The sequence below is a fragment of the Aethalodelphis obliquidens genome, unplaced genomic scaffold, assembly GCF_003676395.1.
Source record: "Aethalodelphis obliquidens isolate GAN/ISIS:26980383/991018 unplaced genomic scaffold, ASM367639v1 scaffold48, whole genome shotgun sequence".
NCBI classification, from domain to species: domain Eukaryota; kingdom Metazoa; phylum Chordata; class Mammalia; order Artiodactyla; family Delphinidae; genus Aethalodelphis; species Aethalodelphis obliquidens.
The window spans coordinates 12,566,884-12,582,275 of record NW_020837992.1 but is presented as its reverse complement, the minus strand read 5'-3'; the positions used below and the strand labels follow the sequence as shown (position 1 = coordinate 12,582,275).

The 15,392-nt window shown below is 38.5% G+C and overlaps 1 protein-coding gene and 1 pseudogene across 1 annotated transcript in view; both read left to right on the top strand.

The window, feature by feature from the left end:
- The window catches only part of HMCN1 (hemicentin 1), a 525,244-nt gene that overhangs the window by 395,545 nt on the left and 114,307 nt on the right, over window positions 1-15,392 (top strand). Inside the window, exons 70-77 of the mRNA XM_027083004.1 lie at window positions 5,347-5,428; window positions 6,769-6,905; window positions 10,811-10,952; window positions 11,988-12,132; window positions 12,517-12,644; window positions 12,923-13,079; window positions 14,768-14,889; window positions 15,091-15,255. Of these exons, the coding sequence (XP_026938805.1) occupies window positions 5,347-5,428; window positions 6,769-6,905; window positions 10,811-10,952; window positions 11,988-12,132; window positions 12,517-12,644; window positions 12,923-13,079; window positions 14,768-14,889; window positions 15,091-15,255 (1,078 nt within the window). The remainder of the gene's footprint in view (window positions 1-5,346; window positions 5,429-6,768; window positions 6,906-10,810; window positions 10,953-11,987; window positions 12,133-12,516; window positions 12,645-12,922; window positions 13,080-14,767; window positions 14,890-15,090; window positions 15,256-15,392) is intronic.
- LOC113607539 (BAG family molecular chaperone regulator 1 pseudogene) lies at window positions 275-922 on the top strand (annotated as a pseudogene).

Sequence of the window (15,392 nt, the reverse complement as noted above, 5' to 3'; positions counted from 1 at the left end):
TGGCGGAGCACGGCAGAGCTTGGAGACTGCGAGGCGACCCCCCCCACCACCGCCACCCGGGAGCGGCGGGGCCCCCGGAAGCGCACCCCTTGGCCAGGGCCGGGAGCCGCCCTAGTCGGTGCCCCAAGCCGAGGGCGGTCTGCCTCCCTCCCAGCGATCAGCCATCCGGAGTGCGACCAGAGGGCATGCCAGATCCACCAGGGCCGCCGCCGCCTGCGCTCGCAGGCCGCGGGTGTAGAAGAAAGCATGGCCTCGCTCGACCCCGAGCGAGGAAATGGCAGCTGCCGAGCCCAGCGGGGCCATCACCCGCATTAATGAGAAGCACGATCTTCAAGTTATCCCGCAAGAGGGCGGTAGTGAACCAATGGTCCAAGACCTGGCCCAGGTTTTTGCAGAGGCCACAGGGGTCCCGCTGCCTTTTCAGAAACCCATATTTAAGGGAAAATCTCTGAAGGAAATGGAGACGCCGGTGTCAGCACCTGGAAAACGAAATGGTTGCCGGGTCATGTTACTTGGGAAAAAGAACAGTCCAGAGGAAGAAGTTGAACTAAAGAAGTTGAAAGATTTGGAGAAGTCTGCGGAGAAGATAGCTGACCAACTGGAAGAGTGGAATAAAGAGCTTTCCGGAATCCAGCAGGGTTTTCTAGCCAAGGATTTGCAAGCTGAAGCTCTCTGCAAACTCGATAGGAGAGTAAAAGCCACAATCGAGCAGTTTATGAAGATCTTGGAAGAGATCGACACACTAATGCTGCCAGAAAATTGCAAAGACAGTAGAATGAAAAGGAAGGGTTTGGTGAAAAGGATTCAGGCGTTCCCAGCCGAGTGTGACACAGTGGGGCAGAGTGTCCCAGGAGACGGAGCGACTGCAGGCCACAAACTTGGCCCCGGCTGACTGAGGTGAGGCAGAGAAGGCTGTGCTGCCCTGAAGAACAGCTCCACCAGCTCTGGTCTCTCTGGAACAGAAGTTCCTTCCGTGCTTTCCCCGGGGCAGCTGGGGACAACTGGCCGATTGCCAGTTTTCCTCCCCTTATTCCTCCCCCACACACCGCCAATGAACAAGTATTGTCTGTACAATCTAGCGCTCCTGTCAGTTTCTCGTTTTGTCTGTGTATATCTGTGCTGTCCAGCAGCCCACCTTGTCTGGAGAGGGCCTCCCCTGCCCAAGTCTTCCCAGCTTTTTTGACCTTTGGGCTGGTGAGAGCTCTCATTTGTCCTGGGGTAGTTCCGGCTTTATCAGCTCTCCTGGTCTTCAGATACGTGAGGCCGTTTTGCCGTTATGATCCCATAGTCCCATCTGTGTAAACCAGAATCGTCAGGAGGCTGCGTCTGGTCAGGAATGTTGGGAATGGCTCAGGACAGGTGTTTGGCACACAGGGACTCCAAGTATCTCTCATTGTGACCTAATTCTGGAACAGCTGGCTGGGTTGTGGGTTCACAGACCCTGACTTCACCCCCCAGTGACCCTGACCAGCCACAGGCCGTGAGGTCTCAGGGGGCCATTCCTGCAGTGGGACCTGTGTTTGATACATGGACTTCCTTGTCCCCAAGCAAATCTCTAGGAGGTTAGAACCCAGAGTTGACTAAGTCTCTGCTCGAAACCGGATCAGAACCATGGCTTAGGAGGGGCAGAGAGGGGAGACAGAATGAATAAAGCAGGCAGGTAGTGAGGGCCACCATAAACTTCTCAGAAGTTCCTTCAAAGGCATTTCTGTCAACCGTACCCTTCTGAGATCTACATTTCCTTCGAGTTCCTTCGAGGCTATTTTTCTCTGTTTCGTGGCCTTTTTCCCCTTCATCGTTATTTAAAAAATAAAACAGTTTATATATACGTCAGCAAGCAGAAGAGTGTTTAGACTTTTTTTTCCTTTTGGTAGATGAAGTAAGGGAAGCAAAAGCCTTCTGAGGTTCTAGTCTAGTTATATTATAAAGTTGAGCGTGGCCCTGCGTGCCAGAAGTCTTAAACGGGTCAGCTGCTGTCACCCCATTTTTTCACACAGTGCCCAGGAGACAGGCTCCCAACAGACCACTCTGAGGCCAACCTTCTTTGGCAGAGAGGGAGTCTGTGAAGTCCCAGGCATTTAGGGCTGCGTGGGTGGGACTAGGACAAGGTGGTGGTTAGGGGTGGACAAGTGGACGAGGCTCGGGGCCCGGCCCGCCCACCCCCAGCTTTAATCAGAGCAGTCCAGTATTTCTGTTTCTAGTAGTAGCTGTGTGGCCTTGGGCCACAGCACGTTCCTGTGTGCCAGATACCATTCTGAGTTCTTGAGGTGTATTTGTCATTTAATCCTCACACCATCTAGGACATAGGCAGATACTATCCCTGTTTTAGAGATGAGCTTAGGTAATTTGCTCCAGATCGTAGAGTAAGTAACAGAGTCAGGACACAAACTGGGCAGCTTGATTCCGAGCCCATGTTCTTAATCTCTACCGGTTTGCCTCCCGACTGACATGGGGTTGCTCACACCCTCTCATTTTCTCTTTTCCTTCTATTTATCTCCCATGTTGGCCTCTGCACTTCCCCTCTGGCCCTCTCCAGTTCATTCTCCACAGAGTGGCTGAGTGATCATGAAGTACACATCTTATCATGTCAGTTCCCTGCTTAAAAACCTCAATAGCCCCCATTTCTCTTGGGATAAAGGCCAAGGTCCTTACCCTGCTCCCTCCTCATCTCGGGCCACTCTCCTGTTTGCTCTCTGCTGTCAGCCACTCTGGTCTAGTTCAGGCCCTCAGGTGCTCTGTACCCTCTCCCGCACTGGGGTCTTTGCACACGCTGTTCCTCTGCTTGGACAGTTCCACGCCATCCTTCCCCTACCCCTACCCCTACCCCTGTCCTAGGCGACTCCTGTTCATGCTTTAGAACGTAAATGTCTCTTCCATGGAGAAACCTCACCTACTACTGTCTGAGAACATCAAGCCCTCGGGTGATATCCTGTCACAACTTGTCATGACTTTTTACAATAAACAGCATTTATCATGATCTATCATGATTTATTTGTGGGATTATTTGATAAATATTTGCCTTTAGGCTAGACTGTGAGTTCCTTGGGTTAAGGAGCTTCTTCATCTTGTTAACAGTATATTTCAAGCACCTTGTCTGGTTTATATTAGGTGCTCAATAAATATTTGGAGAATGAAAAAAAAAAAAAAAGCATAGCCAGTGGAACTCAGCCCAGTTCTTGTTTCTAACATCAAGGAGAACACACCTTCCATTCCCCTCTTCCCTCTGTCAAGCACTTCAGTAACCCAGAGAAAACTCAGGTCCAACTGTCAAACCACATACTGAATCAAAACCCTTGAATGTTATAATTTCAACAGACCAAAAAGGAAGCAAAAGAATTTTGTAACATAGGGAATAGCATGGAGACAGGGAAGTGTGTGCACTAGAACCATAAGTATAAAGGAATCATGGTAAATAAAGCTTTAGAGGGAAATTAAGGCCACATTACACTGCGTCTTAAATATAAGAATGAAAAGTTATGTTATAACAAAACAAGACAAAGGTTCCATAGAGTGTTAAATGGTGACCCACACATTCTAGCTTTTGTGGAGAATACAAATCTAATACATAAGACGTTTCTCAGCCTTCAAGGAATTTCCAATTTTCTAAGAAAAATAAAACTACATAGGACCAAATTAGGAAAACAATAAGAAAAACATTACAGAATTGAAAAGTTAAATATTATCAAGTCTCAAGACTGCTCTTGGTTCCTCTGGTCCTCTGTGTTTTCACATTTGGTACCTCTCTCTGTTAAAGCACTTATTACTAAATTATATCTTAGTTACCTGTGTCTTTTTGTGTATGTATCTATAGCATGTAGTTATGTCTACTACCTAATGGATGCTTTGCAAATTCCAAACTGTGTGGTAAAGACAAGAGTTTGCTAACACATTTTCCATCAAACCCTCATTCTGTAATTTATTCCAAGGGGAGAAAAATTCTGTGATTAAGTAGATCTGAAAAACTCTATATACTGTACCTTCCTCTCCTTTGTGAGCCATAATGCATGTCAACAACTCTGCAAACTCTTACTCCAAAGAAACCTAACTATAATTTTTTAAACACCCTATTAACAGAACACTCTTTAGGAAATGTAGCTACTAATAGTAACTGTCAGGATTCAGAAGGGTATAAGTTGTCAGGAAATGTTTCTTGGAGAAGGCAAGATCTCAAAACAGTCATGAATGATAGTGCAAGTTTGGCTAAGTCACGACAAGTGGAGAGGGCAATATGATTTGGGAATAAACTGAATTGGTGGAGTAAGAGTTGACTTTTAGAGGTTAGAAAGATATGATGAGAAATTTAGAAATTATTCTCTAGACAGTAGTGCATCACTTCCAATTCTTAATTGAAGGACGATGAGACAGTCATTCTTCTAAAGTCATATTTAATTTTCCAAACATACTAGCCTTAAATTTTTTCAGTGGACCTTTTGCAGCCTACCAAAACGTTTTTCCATAAACTATAAAGTCAGTTTTGAATGTAAGAAGTTTAAAATTCCCAGTGTTCTAGGAGTATTCAAGTAATAAAATAAATGAAAACAGGATTTTCTACTTTTCAAAAATATATTTTTCACAGTAGTAAGATCATCTGTTTTTCAGTGTATCCTTTACACATACATAAGACATCCTCTACACAATGTCAAATATGAATGAAGACTAACACTTCCAGTGGAAACTATGTATGGAGATTTTTAAAGAAATGTTTCTGGTTTTTGTCAGAAAATAGTAGATTTTGCTGTCAGCCTGACCTATTTACAGCCAAATTACATAATATAGCTATTTTGTTTCACCATGTATATCAAAGGTGGACTAAAAATGTGGTATTAATGTGCTTTATTAAAATAACCTGATATTTTATTTACTTTTTTGGTTGGTTAATGTATTTTATTTTCTTCAGGAAGACTCCAGTAGAATTTTCAGTCTGCAATTTAAATTTATAAATACTTATTTCTTCAATAAATACTGTAGTATCTAGTCTGTCATGTATGGTGGTAGGTCTTATATGTATCTGCCCTTTCTGAGATCATTAAATATACCTAATATGCAAACATTCTGAGATCAAATACCAAAACCCTGTTAAATCTATGTCAAATACATAGATTTACATGTAACAGATGTCAAGCCATGCTCAGTATCAGTATCAAATGTAACTGATACACTTAACTGATTAAATGTGTAAGTTACATTTAATCACAAATGTTAAAACCATTTACTAAATTTTATTACTGTACTCTTAATGATATCTTGCTTTGTGTGAGACTTCTATATTCATCCTAATAGATATTTATTCTCATCACCAAAACCAGCATGTTAACATTGTGTCATTCACTTATTCGAATTTTATAGGTGGAAGATACAGGAAGATATACGTGTCTGGCATCCAGTCCTGCAGGAGATGATGATAAAGAATATTTAGTGAGAGTTCATGGTAAAGTTGGCAAAATGTCCTGCTGTCCATCATACATTAATACCTAATTAAAAGGCATAATTATGGAACATAGAGTAACTGTCTAACATATCATAAAACTATGTTTATATATTAGGAAAAATGTATTTTGCAAATCTGATTTTTATATTTGATCACAGTAGTCCATTAAACTATTGTTGGGAATAGTTTAATGGATTTTTTGAGTTATTTGTTTTGTTCCTGCACAAATAATTCATATTCATTGGTTTTAAATCATAGAGTGTAAATTATATAAATCAATCATAATCTCATCACACAAAGATAAGACCTTTTTACATATAAATATTGTCACAGAAATGTGATCATACAGCATATAGTATTTAACTTTTTTATCTTATTTAGTGGTATGGTGAACATGTTTTCATGTCAAAAAATGTATTTTTATAACATTACTTTCTAGTGATTCCATGATGTCCCATTTTATGAATATGCCATTATTTATTTAATACATTCCTTATTTTTGGATATTTAAGCTGTTTTGTATTTTTAACCAATATAAGCCACACTATTATAGACATCTTTGTACATGTGTGTTGGCCTCTTCCTTTAATTATTTTGTTTTGATAAATCTCTGTAGGTATATTTACTTGATTATATGCAAGTACACACACATGCATGTACACACACACACACACACACACACACACACACACCCCATTTAAGGCCAAATTACCTTCTAGAAAAGTTGGGCAAATTAGACTGTGGCCGATAGTATTTTGACATAGAAATGGGAATTACTCTTCATGGAGAGGTGATTGAAAATTTGTATAAATTATACTCCATTTAAAGTTATTATAAAATAGTGACTGTATTCCCTTTACAATATATCCTTGTAGCTTATTTATTTTATACATAGTAGTTTGTACCTCTTAATTCCTTAACCCTATTTTGCCCCTCCCCCTTTCTGCATATTAAGAAAAATGTACATATTTCTATATATTATAATGGGCAGACCCTAATTTAGAAGTTTTAAAATATGATGTTCAGAGAAAATTATTACCAAGTGTAGAGCTAGACAAGGAATCCCTTCTTTGTACTTAGACTCTGATTATATTACTTATCCTGTCATTTACGTGGCCATTGGAAGAATTCCATTACTTGATGTATGTGAAAGTACTGAGAAAGGTAAAAAATTTTTCACTATTTGTAATCATTGTACTATAAATTGAATGAGTAATGTTTTAAGTTTATGCTTTTTATTTCATACAGCAGAAGCAACATTCGTTGAACACCTCAGATAATCCAGATCATTTTATATCCTGTTTATTAAAAGCCTTTGGTGTATTTGTTCTCATGCCCAGTCCCCCCTAATATTGCTGGAACTGATGAGCCCCAGGATTTCACTGTGTTACGGAACAGACAAGTGACATTGGAATGCAAATCGGATGCAGTGCCCCCACCTGTAATCACCTGGCTTAAAAATGGAGAACGGTTACAGGTAAATCTTGCTAAATTCCACAGATTCATTGTGAGACAAAAAAATCAGCAAGAGAGTCCTTGCTAGGGAGATAAAACCAAACAGTGTCAGACTACTAGTTATTCAACATTACAGGGGTGGGCACAGGGTCCTTTAATCAGCCTTTTTCTCAGCCTTCTTGGAGTAGTTAGTAGCTAGTTATGAGGCAAAAGACAGGTATTTTGATTTATATACTCTGTAAATTGTCCCAAGTATATATCTCCTGGAGCCCGTGGATTAAAGTTGAATTAAAACACTCAGCTATGTCTTTTTTTTTAATTGGAGTATAGTTGCTTTACAATGTTGTGTTAGTTTCTGCTGTACAGTGAAGTGAATCAGCCATATATATACATATATCCCCTCCTTCTTGGACCTCCCTCCCCCCAACATCCCACCCATCTAGGTCATCACAGAGCACTGAGCTGAGCTCCCTGTGCCATACAGCAGGTTCCCACTAGCTATCTGTTTTACACATGGTAGTGTATTTATGTCAAACCTAATCTCCCAATTTATCCCACCCTCCCCTTCCCCCACTGTGTCCACATGTCCGTTCTCTACATCTGCCTTTCTATTCCTGCTCTGCAAATAGGTTCATCTGTACCATTTGTCTTTACTTGAGAGAGAAGAAACCATCAGAGTCTCAAAAGACCTGACCTGTCCTGCCAACTCCCTAGGGCAAACCTATTACTGAATTTCCCTAGTCCAAACTTGGTCCTCAGGAGTGACCCCAAGGATCTGCGCAACACCAGAAATATGGACTGGAATCTTTGAAAACACAGTTACTGGCTCTTTAAAGGTTCCCATGCTCAGGTGATATCTGTCTGCTGCCCTATAGTGTCACAGCCCAGGATCCTAAGTAGGCTTTTAGGGTTGGCTCAAAGCCGTGACTTTGAATGCTCTGATTGTCCTTATCCTAGTACTTACTTATCCTTTTGTTTCTCCTTTGTTCTTCCTCATCCTGTTAGTATAACCTATTGTGGTACACTGTGCCTAAATAAAAGGAAATTGTGTCCCTAATACATAAGGCAGAAAGGCTTTCACCATCATCAAATCACACAAATGCCAAACACAGAGAGACTGGGTGCTGAGAGTTGCTTCCTTGTTAAATCATCATGCATATCACTTAACAGTCCTGTGCCTCAGTTTCTCTATTTATTGTGTGCCTATTATAATGCTAGGCACTATGATTGCCCCTGAGAATAATCTTGATCCTCAAGGAGCTCACAGACTATCTGAAAATACACAGAAGGATATCAAAGATTGTAGAAAATTGATACTGCTGATATTCAATAAACAATATCTTAGAGGGATATACAGCATTTTATGGAAACACAGGGGAGAAGCAAGTAATCCAGACTGAAGGGTAAGGAATAGCCCAGGGGAGCCTCTTGGAAAGGGTGAGTTCAGTTTAAATGTTGGGTAGATGTTGGGTGAGAAAGAAGAAGGGGATTCCAAACATAAGTGATAGCATGTACAAAGACATTACAGGAGAAGGAATGCTGCTGTCCCAGGAACTGCAGATAGCTTGGTATGGTTGAAGTAGACCTTGATTAAAATCCTTTGATGATTCTCCATAGATTTTAGGATTCGGGTTAAACTGCCCAGCTTAGCCCACAAAGCCCTTCATGCTCTGACTTTTCCTCCATAGTCTTATCTCCCATGTGTGCATTTCACTCTAGACCATTAGGTGTTCAGATAGGGACTGAGTGAATGTTGATGATACAGACATTCAGGCTAATCTCATATATGACCAAGTGATGTCAGTACTGGGACAGACTGATTTCAACAGTTATGGGGAAAAAAATGAGTCCAGTTTTAGATATTTTGAGTTTGAATTACCTATATATTATCTAAGTGGAGCTTCTAAGAAGCACTAAGACATATGGGTCCATATTTCATCAAAAACATCTTTGATTTGGTGGTCCTCAATGGTGTAACCTGTTGCTGAAGCCATCAGTTTGTATGAGGTCAGCCAGAAAGCACACAGTGTGAGAAGACCTGAAAATGAGAATAAAGCCTAAGGCAACATTGACAATTAAAAGGTGAGCAAAGGAAGAAGAGAAGAATGGGACTGAGAATGAGGACTCAGAGAAATAAGATTAAATATAGGAGACATTGGTGTACTGAAAGCCAAGGAAGAGAGTGGGAGTGGTTAACAGAGTCCATGTTAAGATACAAATTAAGTTGTATTCACTGGCTTTGGCAATACATAGACTTGATTAAAGATCTGAACAACGGTTCTTCAATACAGTGATCAAAGTAGAAGACAGGTTACAGCTGTCTGGGGGAGTTAAAGAAGAGGAAGTGGAAATGATTGTGGACTGTTACTTAAATACAAAAGAGACTTGTATATGCTTATTTACTGAAAGAGATGGAAGATACAGGACTAAGTGTGTCGAGTGGGGAAGGGTTGGGACCCTGGTGACAGGTGAAGACATTAGCCTTGGACAGAAGCGTTGACCTTTTTCCACAGAGATGGAAAAATAGGAAGGAAGGTTGCATTCGTATGCAAGAGATGAGAGGGAGAAATTGCAGGCACCGGGCTTTGATTTTCTCAATGAAGTAGGAATTAAGGTCATCAGCTGAGAATGATGTTCTATCTGAGGAAAGAAATCAAATTTGGAAGAATCACTGGCAGTAAATGAGAAGAGAACCAGAGAAAATTGTAGTGAGACTGAATAAGTTGGCAGAACTTACTGATGTTCATGGAAGAAAGACATGAGAATCAACTCAGAATTTTTTTATTAGCCTAAAATCCTGCTATACCCATATCAAAATTAAAATGTTGCGTAGAACTTACCATGTATGTTTAAGAAATCACTTATTCTCATCAGAAGTAATAAAAGTTTACCATTAATAGCCCCTGTAGCAAGGAAAGGCCTAGAGAAAATATGTGGACTTTCAAGATAAATTGACCTGAACTGTCTATGTTAGTGTGAACAACTTTTTTCATTAGAAATATATGTTTATCTGGGACAGAACCCATATGGTAGAAAAATCTTATTTGGGCTCTTCCTGAAGTAGTTCCACTTAGGCACAATCAGAAAATACCAGTCTTTGATGTTACCTGGCATTTTTTAAAGTCTATGAACAATCCCCAATTGGACATTATAGCAGAGATTAGATTTCATTATATTTCAGTATTTCATTTCAAAATAGGTCTCTGCATTTTCATAATTCTTGGTCCCATGCCTGGATGCAAAATAAGTGCTTAATAAATATTTGTAGACTAAAATCATTTATTTACTTATGTTAAATATGTTGAAGGATAATTATTTCCTGTAAGTTAACCAAAGTTAATTTATTAGTCAGGAAACTTTCAGCTTTAAGTGACAATTCAAACTCAAAATAATTTAAATGGAAAAAAAGATATTTATTAGCTATAGTAATTGGTGAACTTAAGCTTTAGGCATTACTAGATCCAGAGGCTCTAACCAGGTAGTCAAGCATCTCTGTCCTTTCTCTGAATCCCACCTCTGCTTATGTCTTAGATTCAGAGCAAGCTGTCCCCACATGGTGGTAAGACTGCCACCAAGCTATGTCATCTTCACTACCAGTGATTCCAGTAAAAATATGCCTTATTCCAACACTTCCAGCAGTGTCTTTCTGGGGAGCTCGAATGGGCCCAACTTGAGACGCCTTTTCATCCTTGAGAGGTTCATTGTGGCCGTCACTGTGAAGAACTGGAGACACTGATTGTGCTCTTGCTTTAACTACACTCATAGAAATATTTCCCAAGAGTTTTTGATACCAAGATAGCAGTGGGGGGAGCAGAAAAAGATACTGGGAGACAGGTGCACTACAGTTCACTATAGTTATTTTTGATGATTAATATTTTATTTTATTTGTCTGATATTTTAATGGTAAATTTTACTTACTGAATCCAGGCAACACCTCGAGTAAGAATCCTATCTGGAGGGAGATACTTGCAAATTAATAATGCAGATCTAGGTGATACAGCCAATTATACGTGTGTTGCCAGCAACATTGCAGGAAAGACTACAAGAGAATTTATTCTCACTGTAAATGGTAAGAAAAATTAATCACTATTTCACAATTTAAAAATTTAGATAAGGGCATTTAAAGAGATGATAACATTTTTATTTTTTATGAGCATACTAAACAAATTCTTGTGCTTATCTTATTTCTTTTCATAAAGACAACACATGATATTTGTACTATCACTATATTCAAACTAACTCAATTTCAAAAGAAAAAGATACATTTCTCTTAGAGGACAATATATGTCCAATTGTTATCAGCATATCCTGATGTTTTGCGTCATTCAGATCAGAGCCATTGGAGAAGTTAATACACTAAATCTCTGGATGACAAGTAGCCAATTATTTAGTCACCTTTGTTGATGTTGGTGTTTGATTATATATGTGCTAGACAGGGACTGCCATGGGACTGTAATTTTCTCAAATATAAAATCTAAACACTAAAATCTGCCAAATTTCAAGAATATGATACAGACTTTTTCAAAACCGTCCCTTTGGATTTTTAATATACGAAACTTTACAAGTTGAGTGACCCAGGCAGCTAATATCTCTAACACTAAAATTAAAATTCAAGTTTTCTATTCCCATATGAACTCAATGATTAATAAAATACACACTCTGAAACTTGCATAATTAATCACAGATGTGCTTTGTTATAACACCCCACTTTCTATCCTTTATTTAAAGTGAAGTTGTTCCAGTATTAACATTCTCTGACCATTATTTGGCCAAAGAGAGATAAGAAAGATCATCTTTAATTTGTATCATACCAGAGATGACTTTTATTCTATTCAAGCCTCTTTCATTAGAAAGCCAGATTTCATACACCATATCAGGGATTTAAAGCTTCCCCACCCATTTACTCTTCATTTTTAAGTAAATTTTTAAATAAAATCTTACCTTGAATAAGACTCAACCCCAATTCTATTTATACTAACCTGAATTAGCTGTAGGCAAAGCCATACATTTAACTCAAATCTCACTTTGTATTACCTCTTAAGAGTCTTAGTTCAGGCTATGTTATTGATATAAAGGAAGTTTTCCACATGCATCTCTTGTGCAGTTCCTCCAAGCATAAAGAGTGGCCCCCAGAGTCTTGTCATTCACTTAAATAAGTCAACTGTATTGGAATGCTTTGCGGAAGGTGTGCCAACCCCAAGGATAACATGGAGAAAGGATGGAGCTGTTCTATCTGAGAATCATGCAAGGTAACAATTCTGGAAAAGGAGAAAAAATACTGTAAGAACTGAAATACAAGTTTTAAAATCTTTGATCCAATGCATTATTTGGGTCTTTTCATTCTAAAGTGAGTCTCTTCATCTTAAATGAGGATCAGAATATAGTATTTTAAAAGCATAATTCTTAAGGCTTATGTTCAAAATGTAATGATTATAATCTATCCAAGATCACAAGCCCATCTGCTGTGCACCTTTGCAGAATATCCTTTTTTTTCCACCAAGGGTATTATAAATTTCTGAAGTAGGAAAAGGACTAAAAATGGATTTAACTGGGTATTTTATAATGTTCTCAGTCAAAATGTGCATAATCAGAAAGGCTGATCTGGAGGAACTCACTTGTGATCTTTCTTATAGATACTCCGTCTTGGAAAATGGATTCCTTCACATCCAGTCAGCACATGTTACTGATAGTGGGAGATATTTGTGTATGGCTACCAATGCTGCTGGAACAGATCGCAGGCGAATAGATTTACAAGTCCATGGTAAATGTACTTTTATGAACAACATCCAATCTTTGGGTCAGATATTCTTTGGTAGCCTAAACCAGTGAGGTCATAACATAAAGACCTTCATATCTAGTGCTATTTAAATGTATTACACTATATTATAAGCATCATCACAACACTGCGTAAATTCACAGAACCTTATTGTGTTCATGACTATAAAGCAAGTTAGCAATGATTAATTTCAGTTTGGCAGAGATACTTCGAATGGCATACTATTTACTGAACCTGTTTCTTACTTGGTGACTTCGTTTTAGTTCCTCCATCTATTGCTCTGGGTCCTACCAACATAACTGTAACAGTAAATGTTCAAACCACTCTGGCTTGTGAGGCTACTGGGATACCAAAACCATCAATCAACTGGAGAAAAAATGGGCATCTTCTTAATGTGGATCAAAATCAGAATTCATACCGGTAAGGAATAATTTAACTGGAAAATCCCACCTATTATTTAGAAACATAATTTTTAAAAGAATTAACATTTAAACTCTATCAATGGAGACAGCAAATATATAAAGTATGAAGAATTAGCTAGTATGTAGAGAGCGTATTATTTTTTCTTAATGTAGAATTAGTTTTTCAACCTAAAATCTTATTTCTGAATTATAGGTGCAACTTCTGTATTCATAAGTCCTGTAGATAACTGTCTGAGCTCTAAAAAATTAGATTTCCATTCTGCTTTTTTTTTTTAGTATCTTTTGGAATTTTATAAAGACAAAAGATAAAAACATCATTTGGTATAAAAGAAAAACTATTCTGTAGAAATAATATGAGTTTTAGTTGCAGAATAAAAATCAAATTTTATACCTTGAAATACAGCATAGGTATTTGGCAGCATGTGGAGGGAGGAAGAACAGCATTTTCTCCCAGTTTTTTGTATTCTTCCAGCTTGACTACCATTGCTCTTAATATGATATCATACTTTTTAAAGACTAACCTTTAAAAAAGAAACTAGGAATTTCTGATACTTTAGATAAGCATCATTTCTTGTATCTCAAGTTAATAGATATCTTGCAAAAGGTTTGCCATAGTTCTGAAAGCAAATGTTCTCATAGACCTACCTTAACAAAAATCAGTTCTGATATATCAGGAAATATGAAACTAGGAGTGTTTCACTTGAAACTCTGTTGCTTCTCCCTCTTTCTCACCCTCTTAATCTTTTGGCATTAGTGACTTGAAAGCATATACTATGGGGAAAATGTACAATGCCCTTGAATAAAAAAGCAGGTCAAGTATGTTTCCATTGAATCAAGTCATTTCCATTCATCATTGCACAGTTTGAAGTAAGAATACGGATATTCTTATTTAGATTATTTTAATTTTTTTAGTGTGTTCAACCACTAGAAATTTTAAAGATTTATTGATTTTTCATTTTGATACATATTTTCTTTAATTTTTATTTTATATTGGAGCATAGTTGATTAACAATGTTATGTTAGTTTCAGCTCTACAGCAAAGTGATTCATTAGGTTACTTTAAATAATGTATGTGTATTTACTCAACCTTCTGAACATTTGAAGTGATTCAGATCACTTTAGTTTTGAGTTGATTCAAAGTTAAGGAAAAGACTCTTTGATTTATGTACTATGCATCTCCAAGGTATCCACCACATGTAAGGAGACGTGTGAAGTAGGGAAAGGTGCAAGACAGACAGACTTGTAGTTACCCATCTGTCAGTAGAAATAATCAAATACCAATCTGCAAAGTTATTGTGAAATTTAGAGATGATTAATGTGAAGCATTTGAGATGGTGCCGGGAATGTGTTCAATGGCCAATAAACAATGGCTATCATCAGTGTGCTCATTTCACTGTATTTCACCTGGGAGAACATGGTTGATTATGCCATAAGCATTCAAAAAATTCAAGATTCCCTCTTAACACAATCATTCCACACCACTGCTTCCTGCAGATGTCAAGGTTGAGGTCCTATTAACCCACTGCCATATAAACTTAAAGTCTGATGCATAAAATGATGCTCATTTTAACAGGAGGAAAGAGTTCCGTTTCCCTCAATTCACAAGATAGTACCACGTTGAACCAACTAGAAACATTTATGAAAATTGATATATAGCACCTCATTACTTTGAAATCTCTCTTCTAGGCTCCTTTCTTCAGGTTCACTAGTAATTATTTCCCCTTCTGTGGATGACACTGCAACCTATGAGTGCACTGTGACAAGTGATGCCGGAGAGGATAAGAGAACTGTGGATCTCACTGTCCAAGGTAGAACTGGCTTAGTATGTGGACTGAAAGTTATTATAATGATATCATTCCATCATTCCTCTACTTCACAAGAGAGCTTCCTTTTCCACTGACCAAGCATTCACTTTCAGTGTAGAAAGAGAAGGATATATGAGAAGGCTTTGGAAATCTGTAAGGGTTGGGAACATGTAGTTTTCTTTCTTTTTGTTGTTTTTCTTTTAGTTCCACCTTCCATAGCTGATGAGCCTACTGACTTCCTAGTAACCACACACGCCCCCACCGTGATCACCTGCACAGCTTCAGGAGTTCCATTTCCCTCAATTCACTGGGCGAAAAATGGTATAAGATTGCTTCCCAGAGGAGAGGGCTATAGAATTCTGTCCTCAGGTAAGACCCAGCTCAGTGATTACACAGCTATTGATTGGATTCGTTTTTACTGGATGGCCTTACTTGGACTTCTGTTGCACCAAAATAAAAGAATAAAGTACATCTGTATTCCTGGGCTTAGGCATCTGGGAAAAAAT